Consider the following 20,391-nt stretch of genomic DNA (forward strand, 5'->3'; position numbering starts at 1 on the left):
ATAAATTGTTTGTATTAAATGTAGCTAAATGCTTCGAATAATTTCTCCCTTATTGTGCCATATATTTTACAGTGATCCTAGCTCATTATATTAAAAGAATAAACCATGTTGATTATAAATACGCTAAATACCTGTATAATAATTGAGGTATCTGACCAGCGTTAACATCTGTACCATTATTTGATTTCTTTGAACTCTTAAATTGGAAAACAACCCTAAGAAGAGAAAAAATAACAATATAACCAAAGACAACACTATTCAAGATTCATGGAAGGAAATGAAAAGTTTAACAATCATGCTTTCAAATCTTACATTACTGAAGAGAGATTCATTCTTTAAGGCCAAAAATACACTTTAAAAGACATTTCTGATTTTAATTCTAGCTCTGAATGCCTTAATGGGTTAAATGAAAGAGTTGAACCTGATTGGGAGCTCCTAGGTGAGTAGCTGCTCTGCTCCCTCCCTCCTGGTTAAAGCTCAACTTTAACCAGAACAATAAGCTTTTAACAAAATATTTCAACTTACAGTTTAAAATCTGCTTAAATAGATATAACATAAACTTTATCTTCAAAATGCTATGATATTCCAAGGTTGAATGAACTGTATATGGGAATCATACAGTCCAGGACCAAAGCACTCTCCCCAGTTCTACCATACAATCTTAGAGTAAGCTGAAAAGGATATGTTACAACAATAGACTTAATTTATCTTCAGTACTCTACTCGAACATTCAGCAACACAGAATTCACCTCATAAATTAGTCTGCTCTTTTTCTGGTCAGCTCTCTTATGAGCTGAATGAAACTATATGAAATACATGATTACATAACTTCTACCCATTTCGAACAGTTTATGCTCAGGAATAATAAAGAATAAATTGAATTTCTCTTATAAATGATGGTCCTTTCACATCAATCAGAGTACAGAGTATAGAGAAGGCTGGACTTAGGGTCAAGAAACTCCAGGTCCAGATTTGGTTCTGCCACACAGTAGCCATACAGTTTGACACAAATCGTTTCACCTTTTGTCTCTCTATTTCCGAGTGTAAAAACGGGGCTAATAACCACTTCACAAAGCTACTGAGGGCATCAAACAAGATAATATAAACGAAAGTATTTTATAAACTGGGAAGTGCTCTATACCTGAAATTTAAACGGTAAATTTCCCTTTACATTTTATTAAAACTGTAGCATCTCATATCATTAAGGCTTTGCAATTTATAAAGTATTTTCATAAGCACTGTCAAATTTTATGGCATGTATATATTTCTTTTTCATGGTTTCCAAACTCCCTATCCTTGTCATTTTCCTCTGTATAATTTCTAATTTTGCAAACAAGCTTTTAAACAAGGTAACATCCAGAAATACACACAAATGCCAACTGACAAGAGCAAAGAATAGCAGTTCTATTATCTCCACATTCTGTCTTACCTTAATTTGGCATGCGATTATACGAATTTAATTTTTAGCAGGTCATATTATGCTCTAGACCTACAAAGATTTTTTACTCTACTAAAAGACCTCTGAGGGCTTCCCTGGTGGTGCAGTGGTTGAGAGTACGCCTGCCAATGCAGGGAACACGGGTTCATGCCCCGGTCCGGGAAGATCCCACATGCCGTGGAGCGGCTGGGCCCATGAGCCATGGCCACTGAGCCTGCGCGTCCAGAGCCTGTGCTCCACAACGGGAGAGGCCGCAACAGTGAGAGGCCCGCGTACCGCAAAAAAATTAAAAAATAAAAAGACCTCTGAGCTTTCAAAACAATATTCCACTAACAAAAAAGGGAGTTGCTTAAGGAATACTTAAACATTCTGCTTACCCATCATCTGTGGTAATAGAAGCTTGTCCATGAGATCCACAGTCACTGCTGGGTCCTGACACTCGAGCCCAGGCTACATACCACCAGCCAGCTTGCAGGAGGACTGGTTCATCAAACATCATTGCATATTTTTCTCTAAGAAGAAAATTTATGTGTCAAAGACAATGCCTTTGTACTTCTCTGTTACATACATTTATTTTTTTAAATCCTTTATAAACAAAACATGAAATACACTGTATTATTATAAGATTCTTGTCAAACAACATTAAAAACCCTCCATTTTAAAAAGTCTGGACAAGAACACAAATAATGGTTACTGGTGCTACAGTGATGGCATTATATTTCTTCCTCCTCATCCTGAGTTCTAAAACTTGCTTAAATATTATAAAGTTTTCATACTAAAATAAGACAATTTTTTTTAACTGTTGTTAAAAAAAACATGCCAGCTTTGTTGGAAAACTTTGAACTTTAAGGTTCATGTATTCAGTTAAAGTCTTTCGAGAGCTCTGGAGTCAGATGGTCTGAGTTCAAGGCCTGACTTTGTAACTCGCTAGCTGGGTGACCTTGGGGAAGTTACTACTACATCGTCTTTGTGACTTAAGTTTTGTCATCTGAAAATAGGAATAAAAACAATATCTAGCTCATAGGATAGGACTGTTCTGGGAATTGAGTTTAGACAAATTGTTTGGAACTGAGCCTGTCACACAGTAACTACACAAAAAGTTTATTAAATTAGCAGGAGAGAAAACACATGTATACAAATAAGGGCATCTGATAAAGATATACCCAAGTTACAAAGTTCTAGGTAATAGCGTGGAAGGAGTGCATATTGGTTGTAGCTGGGACAGAGAGAAGAATAAAGATATTGAGGAAGGGGAAGACTGTCATGAACAGATCGGCAGGGGTCTGAGAGTACAAAACAGGGTCTGGAAATGGCATGGTGTCCAGTTAGGCTAAAGCACTGAGACAGATAGAGAAAACTAGTAGGTGGAAAGTTTAAAAAGACTCTGTGAAAGACTGTGAAAGGCCTTTAACACCAGCCTTAGGAATCTGGGCTTCGTTAGGAGGCAAATGAAGAATATCTAGATGATTCTCTATACATAAAACCATACACTGTATTTCTGACTCACAATCATATGCTCAAAAAAGTGATAACAATGGCATCTTAAGTCTTTGTTAAAAATTAATTAATCAATTAACTTTCCTGACATTTCCCTAATCTTCATTTGTGTGTAACATTAAGAAGGTACTGAAATAGTATCTCCTGATACTGGTTAATGCCTAAAGTGAAGAAACAGTCAAAATTTTCTTTAGGTTTACTATTTTGTTCTCAAAAAGTATTTGTCTGTTAAAAGTAAACTCAATGCCTTACTACCATCTTCAGAAAATATACATTTTCATTAACCAAAAGCTTATGAATGCCACAGAAGGTTTTCTTAATGTAGTTATTTATCATTGGGAAAGACAGTATACTACCATTATCATGAAGTCCAAATCCGTTCTTTTTCTCATCATAATATTCCCTGATTCAAATCACTAACTTGTCATAACAGTCTTGAGATAATTCTTAAGTTTACACAGAGAAGACTGATAAAATCTAAGTCTCTTTATTATTTAATGAACCTTCATAAATAAACATCCTGATTCTGGTTACCTCCTGAGAGGTTTCAGTAAAGCTGGCCACCTCTCCAAGCATGTTATAATCAAGCAAATACTATAGGCTTGGTGTCAGAGCATACAGGTGATTTGAAGTACGACCCGCTATGACTATTTGACACAGTATACATAACGCTACCGGTAGTAAATAATTGTACTGCATCACTAGAACACTAGCATATTTGGTGTTCTCTAAGTGATGCATGAAAATATGTGTGCAAAATATGTGTATATTTCCATCTTCAATGTAGAAACAGTCAATTTATCTTGTGAAATACAAATATGAAGGATACTATTAGTTTTAATGTAGCATTATTAAAAGTAACAGGTATATTACCTAGGATATAATTTAGTTTCTTAAGCATCTGATCACAGATTATTTAAAACCTTCTCTTTAAGTTGCGTTATTCACTTATAATAAATATGTCATGTTAAGTATGAAAGGATTACACTGAATACTGAAGAAATCTTTACCTAGCAGCACAGTCATAAGCCAACACATCAGTCTCTGCAAGAAGGTCTCCATCAGTTTCATGATCTCCTCCATCAGGACCTAACTCAAACAGCTGGGGAGAGGAGAAAAACATATTGTGCCCAGTCACTCAGTCATGCAGACCTGCTGAATAATATGTTTATAATTTCATGTCTCCAGTAGATGCTGGACACTACAGAATGTAAGAGTACCTGCTTTTAAAAAAATGTTATTCAGTGAAATGTACAAATCTATACATCGAAATTAAGAAACACATGTCTTATGGTCTGTACTAACCTCAGTTTTCCTTATTTTATATATTTGCCTACTTAGAGCAAACGCTCCAAAAATGTTCTGTACCAGATATAAACATCTGAAGGTGAGAGAGCTCTAAGTTCTAAGTGAGCTTCCAAATGTAGTAGAATTTTGCTTCAACACATAACTAGCTGTGAGATCCTAGGACCCAGTTTCCTCATCCATTAAAGGGAGATGGACACTAGCAGCGTCTACTTCATTGTAATTGTGAGAATTAAGTGAAACGATGTTTGTGGAACACTTAGAAAAATACCCAGCGGAAAAAAAAAAAGGCTAGAAAAATATTAGCTGAGGAATAATAAAAGGAAAGGATCCTTAAGAAAACAGGTAACAAAAAATAGCTCAAATGGCATGGGAAAAGGAGATAGAAAGAGTGAGGGGGAAAAAAACAGTTATAAAAAAGGGAGAGGACTGCAGAGTACAGGAAAAGAATAAAAGAGAAGATATCAAATAGGAAAAGTTATGAAATTAAGTGAAAATAAATGAGAATTATGAGGAAGGGATCTTTTTTAAAAAAAAATGGACTAATACATATTTTTAAAACCCTTATTTCTCTTGATGATTATAGTAGGTGAACTACAAGAAAGGTGAGTAAAAGACTAAAAAGGAAGAGATGGGGATATTAAAACTTACTGGACAATTACTCTGTTAGAGGTCTCCATTTTTCAAGTATATATGCTAATAGTTTAAAAGATCTGTCTCCACCTCAGATCCTAGTCTGCGCCTGGGATGCCCCAGGGCAGCTCGATCTCACCAGTTGTAAAGTGACTCATGTCTCCTCCCTCCTGCCTCCCCTCCTCTGATTAATGGCACTATCATTCACCTACTCACTCAGATTAAAAAACCTGGGATAATCCTTTTTTCCAAATCTCTCCACCAGCACTGTATCTCTCCTATTGCTGGTACCAAAGCTTGTCAGTGCAACCAGTGTTAGCAGTGTTACTAGCTAGAAGAGTTCAATATGAACTAATTAGTTCTTCTCTCCATTCTCTCCTTGCTCTAACCCATATTCCACAAAGTTAAGGGTTTTTGCTTTTCTTGACTAACCCACAGCAGTCTTTTTAAAATGAGTATCTGATTAGAATACTTCCTTAACCTAAAAGTCTTCAATGGTTTCTCTTCTCCTTCTTTGTAGCATGATATAAAGGTCCTTAAATGATTTGCCCCTAACTTGGCTCCCCTGTTTATGTTCAACAAATAATTTTGAACACATACTGTGTGCCAGGCAGGGTTCTAAGAACCGGGCATACAGGGGTGAACAATGCAAACAAAAAAAAAGGGGCGGGGGGGGCTACTGGAAGTAAGTCTGTGGTAAGGGAGAGGATTTACAGTTTTAAATAGGCTCACCAAGGAGTCACGATCTTAAGGTAAAGAGGAAGTGAGCCTTGCAGGTACCGGAGTGAAGAGCTGCCGTCAGAGGGAGTAAGTAGCAAGTGTGAAGGTCCTGAGGTCTGACTATGCCTGGTATGTCTGAGGAACAAGGGCCGGTCAGTATGGCTAGGTTAGAGTGAAGCAACTAGTACAACATAAGGTCAGAGTCAGAGTGGTGATGCAAGTCAGTTCTGATGTTGTTTTTCAGGCCCTTGTAAGCCCTCTGGTTTTTATTCTAATACTATTAGAATCACTCTGCTATGTTGAGAACAGACTGAAGGGAGCAAGGACAGAAGCAGATACAAATTGGGAGGCTACTGTAATGCTCCAAGCAGCTGTGGTTTGGACCAACTTGGTACCAGGGGCAGTTTTTAGAAGTGGTTAGATCCTGGATTTATTTTCAAAGTGCAGCCAACAATATTTGCTGTGAGAGTGGATGTGGGGTGTGAAAGAAAGAGGGAAGAAGGCAAGGATGACTCCAAGATTTTTGGCCTAAGCAACTGGAAGAATGAAGTTAACTCTATTCTAAGTCAGTTAACTGGGATGGGGAAGGACAAGAGAACAGCAGGTTTAGAGAGATGGTCAGAAGCCTAGTTTTGAGTATGTTACATCCCAAATACCTGTTAGCTATCCACATGGAGATGCAGAGTAGGCAGCTGTATATATATCTTTGGAGGTCTATTAAGTGTGAGAACGATAAGAGAAAAAATACTTAAAGCCGTAAGGCTGGATCACCGAGGGGGTGAGTAGACTTTAAAAAGATGTCCAAGACTGAGTTCCGGCACTGCAGCGTTTAGAGGTCGGGAAGATGATGAGTGGCCGGCAGGAGACTAAGAAGAGCGGCCAGGGAGATGGGAGGAAAATGAAGTGTGGTGTCCTGGGAGCCACGTGAAGAAACCATATCGAAGAAGAGCTCGACTGGATTAAATTCTGTAGACTGGTTAAGGAAGATAAGGACTGAGACTCCAGTAGTACTTAACTGAGAATTTTTTAAGAAGCCTGCTATTGAAATTAAGGCATAAACTCTAGTCGTCTCTCTCACTTTAAGAGCAAAATCGGATAATGTGACAACAGAAAATTCAAGCTATTAGTAAATTTTCAAAGACTGAGCACATCCTTTGTTTAGTATAACTGTTGCCCTTTCTGAGATGAATAGTGCAGTAAACTTAGGACTTTTGATTGTTTTTTGACTCTCTACCAGATGGAATCCATCCCCTTACTCACTTCATCCCTGGTCCCCACGCCTGTGGTGATGATGTCTGTTTACACAGTATTTGGCAGTAAAAATGCTAAAAACTTTTTAAAGCTACATCCAAATGCCCCTGCATCTTATCATTAAAACGGCTACAAGAAAGTAGGCACATGCAAAGGTGCCTTCTATAAAATAATAAACTAAGTCAAAATACTTATCTTCAAACACAAAAGGCAACAGTGAGAATGAACTGCTTACCTTAATTTTAGCGGTATATTCTCCTCTACCTCCAAACAGACCAAGACCACCAAGTAAAATGTCTGTGTCAGCACTAAAACGTATAGCTTCTACCGAGTGAGCAGAGTAACCCCAGCCCCCTCCATGACCTAAAAGATGCAAACGATAACTTATGCTTTAAAATATCCATGTATTTCATTTATAAGACAATATTTCCTAAACATAAATATACATACTTTCAAACCTGTTTACTACACTATAATCTTCTTTGGAATAAACCTTCATTACTGCTTGAGTCTCCTCCTCTGTACTGGCAACACCCATCTTTAAATCTTGCATAGTTGCCAAGGTATCAAGACAACCTAAAAGCAAACAAACAAAAATTCAACTCCTTGAAATTAAAACTTCCCCGAGTACTTATAGTATGAGATGCTGGAGGGGATAAATTAAAACAATAAATTCTGAATTGTGCTCTACAAATTTATTCCAAGCTTTAACATTTCATGGAAGATACTTTTACAACCAATAAAAATTACCCTCTGCCTGGGTAATTACCATATTTAAACATAAGCTATATGACAATGTTTCACACAAAACTCTCTCTTTGAAAAGTTGGAATCGCTTAATCTTTGAGTCCCTACAAGGTTCTTCCTTTTATCAAACTCTCTGAATCACTTTAGATTGATTCTTAAAGTACTATTTGAGGAAGACACAGTAGCCTGAGATAACCTTAATCAGTGCTAGTTTTGGATGTTTACAATGGCTACCAGATGTTGTAAAAGTGCTAGATCTCAAATTAATTAATTAGAAGTGAAGTTGATGTGCTGTGGAAAACTATTATGTAAGAAGAAACAAGTGGTAACTATAAAATTCATATATTTTATAGAATTTATTTTAAATAATGTATAAAAATTAAATATTATAATTATACATTTGAATATTTAACCTACATCACTAAAGTTTATATATTCAAGTTAAGCAAAAACATTACTTTACAAGACACATATTAGGAAAATTATATTCAGGGCTGCTTTATATTTGGGCATATATGAATCATTCAGGGTGTTGGTGTAAGTCTGATGTACTGTTTTCTGTAGGGTAAACCTCTTAAAGTTAGAGGATTTAACTTATTTTGCACCTAGCGCATTACTGTTTAACAAACATGACAGAATGATATACAAATTTAAATACTCTTAAAAAAAAATCCTCAGCACACATTAATGAAAATTAGCTGATCATCAAATACCAACCCTACCTAGAATGTGCAAAGCTGCATGAGACCGGGTGGTGAGAGCCCTTGATCCCGTTGGTAAGGCAAGTTCAGGACTTAGGATACTACATCGGGACTGCATGTCTGCTGCAGAGGGAAGTCGGGCATCAGCAACCACTGCATTGTAACACCATAGTTCTCTAGTGTTTGGTCGAAACCTTTCAAGAAAGAGAATAATTACAGTATAATAAAACCTGTGAAGTATAATTGACAATAAAAAGAGAATAATACGGCCAGCTTTAAACAGGACAAAACATAGCTCATGACTTTCCATATCTGAGCTAAAGATATAAATAAAGTGATTATGTCACTATAAATGAAATAATTTGAACAAAACAGTAATATAGATCACATTTCATGAATAACAGAGCAACAGTATACTTAAAAGTATAATGTGTACTTACAAATGTAAAGCTTTTGTACAGCAAAAACTCCATAAAAAAGTGTATAGACAAAAGATAAGTCAAAAGAAAATACATGAAACAAACATATGAGACAAAACTGCAATATCCACAACCTAGAAGAGCTCCCGCAAGCCAGTAAGAGATAATCAATCCCATATCGAAAGTGGGCAAAGCACATGGAATGCTGTTCTTAGGAAGGAAGCACAAACAGAATGTATGCAGATGCTGAATCTTACTAATAAACAGTAAAGCAGTCACAAAAACCGTGAGGGACCCACAATGCCCTCCTGCCACTATCTCATTCCTTTTATCTCTTTCATAACAAAATTCTCAAAAAGCAGTTTCCACTTCTTTACCTCTTTTATCCTATAAATTCTTTTCGGAAGAGTTGTTTTTATCAACTATCGAGTACACACAAAAGAAAAGTAACAAAATATTTTCAAAATAAAGTATGAAGAATAATGACACAATATATACTAGTAAAAAGAACACTACCATTATCTATTAAGTACTCTGTGTCTCCCTCCCAACTCAATTCCTTTCCTTTTCCTTTCAAAGGTAACGATTATCTTGAATTTCAAAAGTTTATTATTTTCTGGCTTTTCTTTATGATTTTTCAAATGTTTGTATCAAAATAGTATATTATTTAAGTCTGGTCTTCTCAATCAATTGCACTTGATGATCCAAATTTACTAAATATAAAAGCACTTATATCCAGCAATCCCACTTTGGGTACATATCCAAAAGAACTGAAAGCAGGATCTTGAAGAGATATTTGCACACCCATGTTCATAGCAGCATTATCCACAATAGCCAAGAGGTGGAAGCAACCCAAACATCCTTCGATGGATGAAGGGATAAAGGAAATGTGGTAGAAACATACAATGAAATACCATTCAGCTTAAAAAAAAAAAGAATGAACCTTGAAGACATTATGCTAAGTGAAACAAGCTAGTCACAAAATGACAAACTATGTATGATTTCACTTATATATATATATATCTAAAGTAGGCAAATGCAAAGGAACAGAAAGTAGAATGGTGGTTGCCAGGAGTGAGAGGGAGGGAGAAATGAGCTGTTCTTTGCATAAGTTTAAGTTTTACAAAATGAAAATGTTCTGGAGAGATGCTGTTCAACAATGTGACCATATTTAATGCTACGGAATTGTACACTTAAAAATGGTTAAGATGTTAAATTTTATGTTATTTCTACAACAATTTAAAAAATTTAAATTATTTTTAAAAAACACTTAAAAATAATACTTCACACAGAATAAATTCTATGAAAATAGCTGCTATAATTAGTAGCATTAATATTATTGGTTTATTGCTTTTTAATTTAATCTATCAATCTAAGTGATACTTGTAGTCTTATTTATATAAAAAACAAAATACATGCATTTTAAAAGGTATCAAACAGGGCTTCCCTGGTGGCACAGTGGTTGAGAGTCCGCCTGCCAATGCAGGGGACACGGGTTCGTGCCCCGGTCCGGGAAGATCCCACATGCCGCGGAGCGGCTAGGCCCGTGAGCCATGGCTGCTGAGCCTGCGCGTCCGGAGCCTGTGCTCCGCAACGGGGGAGAGGCCACAACAGTGAGAGGCCCGCATACCGCAAAAAAAAAAAAAAAAAAAAAAAGGTATCAAACAATATAAACCAAACCTAATACTTGTGACCCATAGCGAAGGTTAGTGGGATTTGGTACGGGGGAAGAAAAAGATTTGGAGAAGGACCACATCATTTTTCCTGTTTGTATTTTTGCTTTGCTTTTTAAAAAATAACACAGATTCATGTGTTAGTTTTGTAAATTTTGACATGGGAAATAAAATTGCTATTAACATTTACCTGCTCTTTTCAAATGTTAAAAGTTTCTAATTGTTCAGGAGAAGTTATTGTTAAGAATACAAAAGGAGGCAGACTCAGGCCGGAAGGAAAGTCACAGTAAGCTAATACTGAATCTGCAATGTCTGTGATAGCTGTAAAATGCACATACCCTACTGAAAAACACAAAGGACACAAAGCAGCCAGAAGTCAGGATAAAGGAACAAACTCTCCACCTTCCAGCTGTTTTACTCAAACACAGGAGGAGACTGTCCTTCATCTTTTAATCTCTGTTTTAGAATAAAGGGTAAATGATCAAGGACCTGGCAAGCATTTGAGATCATCTGTCCCTACTGCTACCACATGTGAAAAAGGCAAGGTTCAAGTAATCAGATACCGCACTTTGGAGTTCTGTTAAGACCCCAGGGAAATGATTCTAATGTTAGAATCTACTTCTACTGTTCTCTCTAATTTAGAGAATGCATTTCTAATTTAGTAAATGTATCCAGAAACTAATTCCATACTGCCAGTTTTTACTTTATTTTGTTAATGCAAATTTACTTCATTTAAAAATAAAACATGTAAGGATCATAGAAAATCAAATATCAACTTAAACCTAGGTCCAAACCAGAGCTTGCTCTTTGGTAACTAAGTCTCTTGTACATTGACTTCCAATCAGTAAATAGTTGAGGATAATTCTATTTTTACATCATTTGTTTCTCTATCCCCTCCGTTCCACTGTGACCACTCTAATTCTGGTTCTCAGTATCTCCTATCTTCATAAGAATCACTCTAAGACTACTCACCTCTAGTCTCTTGTCATCTAATCTACCCTGTATATTGCTGCTACGGAGATCTAAAAGCACTACCCAACTCAATTCTGGCCTCCAAGTCTTCCCACAAAATGCCCAAGTGAGATAGCAAGCTTGTGAGCAACCTGGGAAACACTATAATTCCTTCACTAGGAATCAGGCCTCAGGACTGATAGAAAACATGGCCTTTTAAGACTTGGATGGCTGGTAGAAATGAAAGCAGGAATGGGCAGAATAAAGAAGACAGAGGAAGTCTTCCCCCTCCTCACTCATGCCACTTCAACCTTTCAACTTACCTGGATTCCTACTAAGGCTGGCCAAATAAACAACGCAAGGGGGAAAAAATGGTTAAGTCCTGTGATGAGCCACTCTGGTAAGGGCAGTATACACTCCCTATTAGCATTCAAAGCTACAAATCTGAGGATAAATCTTTCCTTTACTCATTATGTATATAAAGCACCATAATAAATTTTAAACAAGTTACAATATAATTTCTTGAATCGCCTGTGTACCTGTATCCATCTCTACATTTTTATAATTTCCAGAGTTTGATAACCCTGTATATTTCTCTACCAATATGGGGATTTTGTTACATACATTCCTAAAGGGCAAGCTCATTGATCATATTTATTCTGTATTGTCTTTGGCATAATTTCTTCTACATAGCTGGTAATGATTAGATATTTACGGGACCAGGAAATAGAGTGAATTCTATACAATACAGACAAGAATGCTGACAGACTAAAAATAATTAACGAGAGAACTCTTGAGAGTAAAATTTCTTATTATAATGAGAGTAGCAAAGCCTTCTACAGCACCTACTATGCGCCTCTACCCTAAGTTCTCATAACAGCCTATAAGGTACCATTATTATACCTATTTTATAAATGACAAAAGTAAGGCACACAGAGTCAAAGTAACTTGTCCACAGAAAGCAACGTGTGCAGCTGGGATAAACCTAGGCAGTCTGGCTCAGAATTCATGCTTTGAACCACTACACTAAAGGTAGCAAGAGTGAAGGTCCCCAAGAGTCACTGTGATAGAAGTGTAGTTAACAGTTAAATAGGAGAGTTCTCATCTATGAAAAGTCTGCCTATACATGACTTTTATATTCCACAAAAGCACAATTTGATCCAAACTTATTTATTACTCTATTTTATAAACAGAGAAGCTTACCTCCAAATGACATCATACACAGGATCAAGACACACACCAAATCCTTGCAGATCCTCTTGTTCAGAGTCATTAAACGTTTTACAACTCCCATCCACTTTATTTATCAGAAGACACTTAAATGGAGGAGGTTCTGATATAGAAGCAGGTACCAAGCCTTAGGAAAAAGTATTTATATATTTTAAAGACGCATTACCTTTTTATATTCCCCCAACTTACAAGATAAGCATTTCCTATAAGATAAGTATTATTACTATCTCCATTTTACAGAAGAAGACACTGAGACTGAGGGATTTAAGTAACTAAAAACCTTTAAGTAGCAGAATTTGGACTAAAACCTCAGGCTGTCTAAGTCCACAACACATGCCCTTAATTTCTACACAATACTACTCTATTATATAATTATTCATGATATCATGGACACAAGTATAAATTGACACCTTGGTCTTGATGAAACGTCAAAGTTTGACTTATGTAACCTTCCACAAAACTAATTTCCATCATTTACTTGACAAGAACCAACACAGAAAAATTCCTCTTTCCAATACACTGTATAGGATTTATACCACTACAATTTAGCTCGTATTTCCACCACTCTCTAGCTTATAAGTACTTTGGTTTCTACTTTCCTAATTATTTCATTCTTCCAGCACATAGATACATATAAACATAGACACTTAGAAGCTTCTTTTAAACTACTTCAAACAGAAGAAAACAAAAAGCTACAGGACTACATCTCATAAAAGGGAAAGATGACCATTTACTATCAAGGCTATTTTGGAGGGGCATTTGCTTGTTTGGGGTATTACCTATGATGTGTTTACTGGCAAAAATTTCTGATGTAGCGAGCACATGAGAATTAATAAGTGCTTCATCAATTCGTAAGAAAGTCTGGTCCCCACTTGCACCTATCCAGGTAGCTTTTCTTCCATATTTTGATCCAATGTTAGGCATGGGAGCTGGTTTTGCATTCCAATATGGCACATCCAAAATTGGTCTACCCAGTTGTCCTTTCTAAAAGATTAAATAAATCGTATTAACAATAATACTGGATAAACAATTTATAATATTTTATAAAGTTAAGGAAACAGTAGACAAAAATAGCTCTGTGAGACATTATTCTTCATCAGTTGTTAGCCATATTTTTTAATAAATGAAATTCATATGAAATTTGGACCAAACATTTACAAAGGAGTATAATAATTTCTGTTATTCTTAGGAATTCTCCCCCTAATAAACCACATAATACATGATTAAAAAAATAATAATACAGCTGAAATATTTCTCCATGTAAGAAATCTCCCTGAAATACTGTGATTGTCTTTACCAACATTTAAATGAAAAGTATAATAAATACACAATATGTTAAAAAATTGGTAATACAAATTGTTCATTTAAAAAATCACTTTGCTACTTTAAGTTGACGGTACCGTAAAATGTCACTCTCGAACTCACAGAGTCTAAAAATATTTGGGTAAAAGGCCAAAATAATGAATACTGCCACTGTGAATACAATTAGGAAATTACATATTTTTCACATGATCATGTGTTAGTAAGTTATTTCATTTATTTTTCAAGATAGACAGCAGAATCATTATGATGTCTTAAATAAGTAACTGTGAACTCACTTAAAAAGTATGGCTGTCTCTAGGTACCTGTTTGGTAAGAGTAATAGGAAGTTTCTCACTACTAAGCGAGTAGCTGTAAAAGAATGTTAATGTTGGATTGGGAAATATTCACCCACCCGTGGCTCAGGAGCTCTCTCTCTCTCTCTCCTAGCATTCCCCTTCCACAACCCCCTGGAAGGCAGACAATGCTGCACCACGACAGCCAGGGTTCACTACAAGTAACGGGAACGGGAAATCACAGCAAAACACCCAGAGCATAAGGGAGCCAGGAACACTGCAAACAAACACAGCCACAAACTGACTGTAAAAGCAATGGAACATCAATCCCTGGGTTGAACCAATGGAGGGAAAAGTGGCAAGCACAGGATCAGAGAAGTAGCCAAGAAATTTCAATGTTTATCTCAGCTTCTTTCAAGATCCTTATGTTTTGACAAAACAACAACAACAGCATAAAAATGTGTACGTCACATTGAGGGGTATTATTATGCTTTTGGAGGAAAAGAAACTAATTATATTTTTCATTGACTACTGAAATAAATATCTATTCCCCTATCAACCAACTAATGTGAAGAAAAGCAGTCTAAAAATATGACAGCTGCCTGGACAGGCCCCATGGGATTCAGAACGTGGTTATAAATAAGCCACATTTAAATACACAGAGGTTCACAGCTACGGCTTCTGGGACTAGAGGACAATGATGATTGTCTGATTCTAAACATTACCATTCACATTCCCTCCAAAACAACAAAATCCACACAGAGCGGGCTTCTCTGGTAGCGCAGTGGTTAAGAATCTGCCTGCCAATGCAGGGGATATGGGTTCGAGCCCTGGTCCGGGAAGATCCCACATGCCGCGGAGCAACTAAGCCCATGCGCCACAACTACTGAGCCTGCGCTCTAGAGCCCGCAAGCCACAACTACTGAGCCCTCGTGCCACAACTACTGAAGCCCACGTGCCTAGAGCCCGTGCTCCACGACGAGAAGCCACCGCAGTGAGAAGCCCGTGCACCGCAACGAAGAGCAGCCCCCGCTCGCCGCAGCTAGAGAAAACCCCTGCGCAGCAATGAAGACCCAACTCAGCCAAAATTAAATAAATAAATAAATAAATAATCCACACAGAGCAAAGAAAACCACACATGACTCAAGCCTTCAGCAGTATCAGGAAAAAATGGACCTCAGGACTTTTAAGGTGCCTGAAACCAGACGGTGGAGGTAAGGTGCCGGGCACAGAAGGGGAGGCTCAAGAAGGGAACAGAGGGAAGAACTGGCGAAATCATCCCCCAAGGGAAAACCTGAACCTCTGCGTGAAAATGCCAGATAACAGGCAAGGGCTTGAAGGTTCACAGTGCCAGCCACAGGAAAAAGGCTTCAAAGCACGCAGGATGATTGCTCACCCATCAGGCTGACACAGATTAAAAGGTATGAGGGACAAACACATGCTGCTGGCAAGGCTGTGGAGAAACAGGCACTCTCGGACACTGCTGGTGAGAATGCAAAATAGAGGGGAATCGTTACTACCTCACGAAACTACACAGGCATTAGCCTTCAACCCAGCAACCTTACTTCGAAAAATTTACCTCAAAGGCACACCTCTAACAATATTCATTGCTATTGTTGCAAAATATTAGAAAATACTTCTTATTCCAAGCACAAGAAATTGATTTAATAAACTACAAGATATATACACAATTGTACTATGCAGATGTAAAATACGAATTGGGAAGATCGCTATGAACTGATGAGGAATGATTTCTAGGAGATACAGTAAAGTGTAAAGACAAAGTACCGAAGAGCATATATAAAATGCTACATTTTGAAAAACAAAGATGGGGAAATAATTATATATATGTATATATATATACATACCATATTTATACCTATATCAATGCAGATATAGATAGACGGTGTGTGTGGTTATTTACGTATTAATCTTTAAAAAAATAAACACAGTAAGGAGAAACTGGAAAACAATGAACTTCATAACCTACAAGCACGGCGTGAAGGGGTGGGAAGTAGGGATGCCAGAGATGGGGGAGGGAACGACACTTGGGTGAGTATACCATTTTTGTGTAACTTAACTTTTGGAAACATGTTAAGGTTCTACACATTCAAAAAATAAAACTCCATCTAAGGATGTGGGAGGAGGGACCCTTAAACTTAAAAGCAAACTGAAACAGCGCACTGGACCACAACCACTCTCCTTGGAAGTCTGAGAGCTCCAAGTCAGCAGGACATGGTAGGGGTCAGCAGTTAAACCAATGTCTTCCTACAAAGGGCCAGGAAGACTGTTACAAGAGGGAAAAGAAGAACCCCACTCAGTGACAGTCCTTTAATTCATCCCCTTTCTGCCCTACCTTTGGCATTCCTCTTGAGCCTCATTCATTGTTCAAGGCCAAAGTTATCTCCATGCTGAAAGGTCATCCCTCTTTCTCCCCCACCCGAGATCAGATCTTACTCACTTTACGGAGATGAACCCCTGTCCCAGGGCAGGGTGAGACAAAGTGTAACCAGTAAAAGAGCCCGTTTTCAGGAACAAGGGAAGGAAGGTGATCCTTGGCTGTTGTCACCCTTTACAAAGAATCTGCTAGTTCTACCTATTTTTATCCATATTAAATAAAATTTAAAGACAAAGAAAACTAAAACAAATGAATCCAACTCTATTCCAAAGGAATAACATAATCCCACTGAAAGGGGGTGGGAAGAAAGAATCCAAGTAACTTATGAACACAGTATCTGAATCTATACTTTCGGTCTTGGGGTAGGACACAGGCGAGAGGGGGCGAGAGCGGGGGAGAGGGGGGCAGAAGCAAGAGTGATAAACAAATCCTGAACTCTTTTTAGGGCGTTTGTTTTTATAGTAGTGTGGGCAAAGCAAATATAAAACTATTTTAGACATAGTTTAGGACTGAGCGAATGAGAAATAAATGTATTGATATTGTTGGGATCCAGGATTCTTAATGTGGAAGAAGGGACATAAACATGGAATGAGACAAGGTAAGAAAGAACCCTATGGGAATGGGCTGGAATTAAGAGGTATCAGTGCGGACTTACTATTTCTAAAATATACGTATGTATGTATATATGCACACAGATGTGTACTGGGGATGCAATGAATACACCCAGTGCTCAGCTGGTGTCTAGTACTATTCCCCACTAAAAACAACCTAGGTTTTTTATAGAAATAGCTGATTCTAGGACTCATACAGATAAGCCTGGAACAACTTGTTATGCCAGGAAGTAAGGAAGTACTCAAAAAAACAAAGAGGCATGTCACCAGAACACAGAAGTCAGCGTGAAGGGACTCCCACTGGTGAAATCTGAGACAATATAAGCACCCAAATAATTAAGTACAGTAATGACGAAAAAAGAGAAATGTGTCTACACCAATAATAAGTAGACAGGTAAACAAACAAATATTAAACGGGCTCTTGCTTAGAGTAAAACGCAAAGGGCTGACAGGTAAATGTGAGGAGGTGCTGGGGTTGGAAAAATCATCATTTCTGCAGCCATTATAGTAAAGACTAGCTCAGGCAAGAACAATCAACAGATGCGAAATCTAGAAATTCTGATGAGAAGCAGGTATCTTAAAACTTAACAGTGTCAACCCAAAGACTGCTTATTAGTTTCAAGTGAAAAACTTCTAACTCTGCGGCAGTGAAATCAAACAAAATTTTACAGGTGATCAAAATTTACATCACCAGTGAAGGGCAGGTGGGCATTTTGTGCCTCCAAATGTGATTCCCTGAGAAGGACATGATGTCACTTACATGGTATTTTAGTCTGGAATGCACAACCTGAATCTAAACATGAGGAAATATTAGAGAAACAAAAATAAGGAAACTTTTGTTAAAAAAAAGAAGTACCATATTCTTCAAAAATGTCAATGTCATAATAAACAAAGAAAAGGAGCGAAAATGTTACAGATTAAAGGAGACTAAAGAGACATGAGAAATAAATACAAGGCCTGATCCTAGACTGGAGGGGAAAAATGCCAAAAAAGAATTACCGGATCAACTGACAAAACACAAACTATTTAAGGAGTAAAGGATCATAATGTGTGCAAGTTATTCTTAAAGGACAAGAAAAAAAAAGTTTTATACACACATGCATACAGAGTACGTGAGAGAATGAGAGCATGAATGTACAAATGATAAAGCAAACGGATCAAAATGTTACCAATAGGTGAATCTGATTCAAGAATATATGGGCGCTCTATGTACTATTTTTATTTTTGGGAACCTTTCTGTAAGCTTAAAATCCTTTCCAAGTAAGAGATTTTTTTTAAGTTCACATTTACATTTAAAAAAAATCAAGAGTTGCAAATTACATCCCAGAGACTTAGTTTAGAGGGTTCTGAATAGTTACCCACATCACAGATGGTACAGGTTTATTAGCACAGTCTTATTAAGCTTTTCCTTGAGCTCTACTATGCCCAAACTATACAAAATTCTCGAGCATCTTCACTCTTTTCAAGCTTTGGCAAAAAAGAGAAAGAGCAAAACAGACAGGCAAACAGACAGAGAGAGACACAGAGAGGGAGAGGAAAAAGTAAACTATAACTCTAAACAAATCTACCAAGAGAACCAGGCCTTTAAAAAGTTCTAAAATAAAAATAATTCTACATGTTAAGAAAAATGATTCTTTACAAACTGTTGGGAAATAAGTTTTCAGTGACAGAATTAGCTCTACTGAATGCTTAACAGATTCTGACCTGGAATAAACATGTCCAGTATTCTAACACAGTTAAATTTAATAAATTCTAATGCTACACTACAAAAGAAAATCATTTCAAAGCAAAGTCTGTTAGGTTTTGTGTATGTTGGATGTGGAGACAGGAAATATGCATATGCAATAATTATAATACAAGAATTTCACTGAGACCAGAAAAAATAGCTAACGTAGACAAATTGCAAGGCAACGGTACAATGCAATATTATTAATGCTTAAAAAATTTCTTACAGAAAAACTTCCAAATGTGAAGACCTGTCCATCCATTAAAAGTACTGCCGTGTGGTTGCTGCCTGCAGTAACTTGTGTGCTAGGGCCTGGCAATGCTTGAACAAGAGTGGGACATCCCCTAGGTTAAAAAAAAAAAAAAAAAAATTAAGTCAATTTCTTACAAGACCCAACTGAAATAAAAAACAATAAACAATGCAATAAAAAATAGAAGAGATAAAAGGCACTAATAAGAATATTCAGCAAACACTTACTTAGGTACTATATGCCTGTCTCTATCCTATGCGTTAGGTACACAAAGATGAAAAAGACATAATCACTGACTTTAAGGAGATTATTAAAAAGATTTCTTGAGTTTACTACCCTAACTATGGACACATAATTTTTATTTTTTCTGAAAGACTGGTGCTACCTTTGTTTTAAAAGAAAAAAAAATGTTACCTTATATAGTGAATGGCAAGTTAGAGAGCTCCATAAATATTTGTCAGATGAAATAAAAATCATGTGCTGATTTAGCAGGAATTCAATCCAAGAACCATATGAAACAATTAAATTTATGTCTTATTTTCTTTTTTCCACTGAACTGTCAATTATTTTTATGTCTTCTTTTCTACCGTGTTTTCACTGAACGGTAATTTTAGATTTTAACATATACAGTAGTTAATGAATTAGAATACAGTATCATGAGAGGCACCGCAGCAGTGGCTACAAGCTCAGGCTCTAGATGTAGACTGCCTGCATGTGAATCCTGGCTCCACCACGTAGTAGCAATGTACCATGACTTTGAACAAGTTACTCATCCTTTTTGTATTTCAGTTTTCTCTTCTATTACATGGAGATAATATTAAACAGTATTTACCCCATAGGGTTCCTATGAACAATAAAGAAGCTCACATATGTCAAGGGCTTGGATCAGTGTCTGGTACACAGTTAACAATTAATAAATGGTAACTATTATGATAAATAGTATCCCCGTATTCATCGTACCTATCCTTGTAACCATCCCTATATCACTTTATTTACCACTTTCAGTAATCATCATCTATAATGAGAATAATCACACTACAGAAAGAGCCCACACATAATAGGAGAGCTCTGTTTTTGAGACAATGTAGTTATAATACTTTAAATTTTTTTAAATTACATATATTTTTAAATGATTATTCAGGCTGCAATGAAAAATGAACTGGGAAGAGGCAAGACTAGCAGCTGGAAAACTAGTTAAGAAGATGTCACAATAATCTGGGTGAGTTATGGTGGAGGCCTGAAATAG

General features: G+C 36.8%; 1 protein-coding gene across 1 annotated transcript in view; it reads right to left on the bottom strand.

The window, feature by feature from the left end:
- Positions 1-20,391, bottom strand: part of MYCBP2 (MYC binding protein 2) — a 279,990-nt gene that overhangs the window by 137,679 nt on the left and 121,920 nt on the right. The window contains 9 exon segments of the mRNA XM_032611171.1: positions 132-215; positions 1,816-1,950; positions 3,946-4,037; positions 7,080-7,207; positions 7,295-7,420; positions 8,314-8,486; positions 12,539-12,692; positions 13,345-13,549; positions 19,122-19,239. Of these exon segments, the coding sequence (XP_032467062.1) occupies positions 132-215; positions 1,816-1,950; positions 3,946-4,037; positions 7,080-7,207; positions 7,295-7,420; positions 8,314-8,486; positions 12,539-12,692; positions 13,345-13,549; positions 19,122-19,239 (1,215 nt within the window).

Source organism: Phocoena sinus, chromosome 18, assembly GCF_008692025.1.
Source record: "Phocoena sinus isolate mPhoSin1 chromosome 18, mPhoSin1.pri, whole genome shotgun sequence".
Classification (NCBI taxonomy): Eukaryota; Metazoa; Chordata; class Mammalia; order Artiodactyla; family Phocoenidae; genus Phocoena; species Phocoena sinus.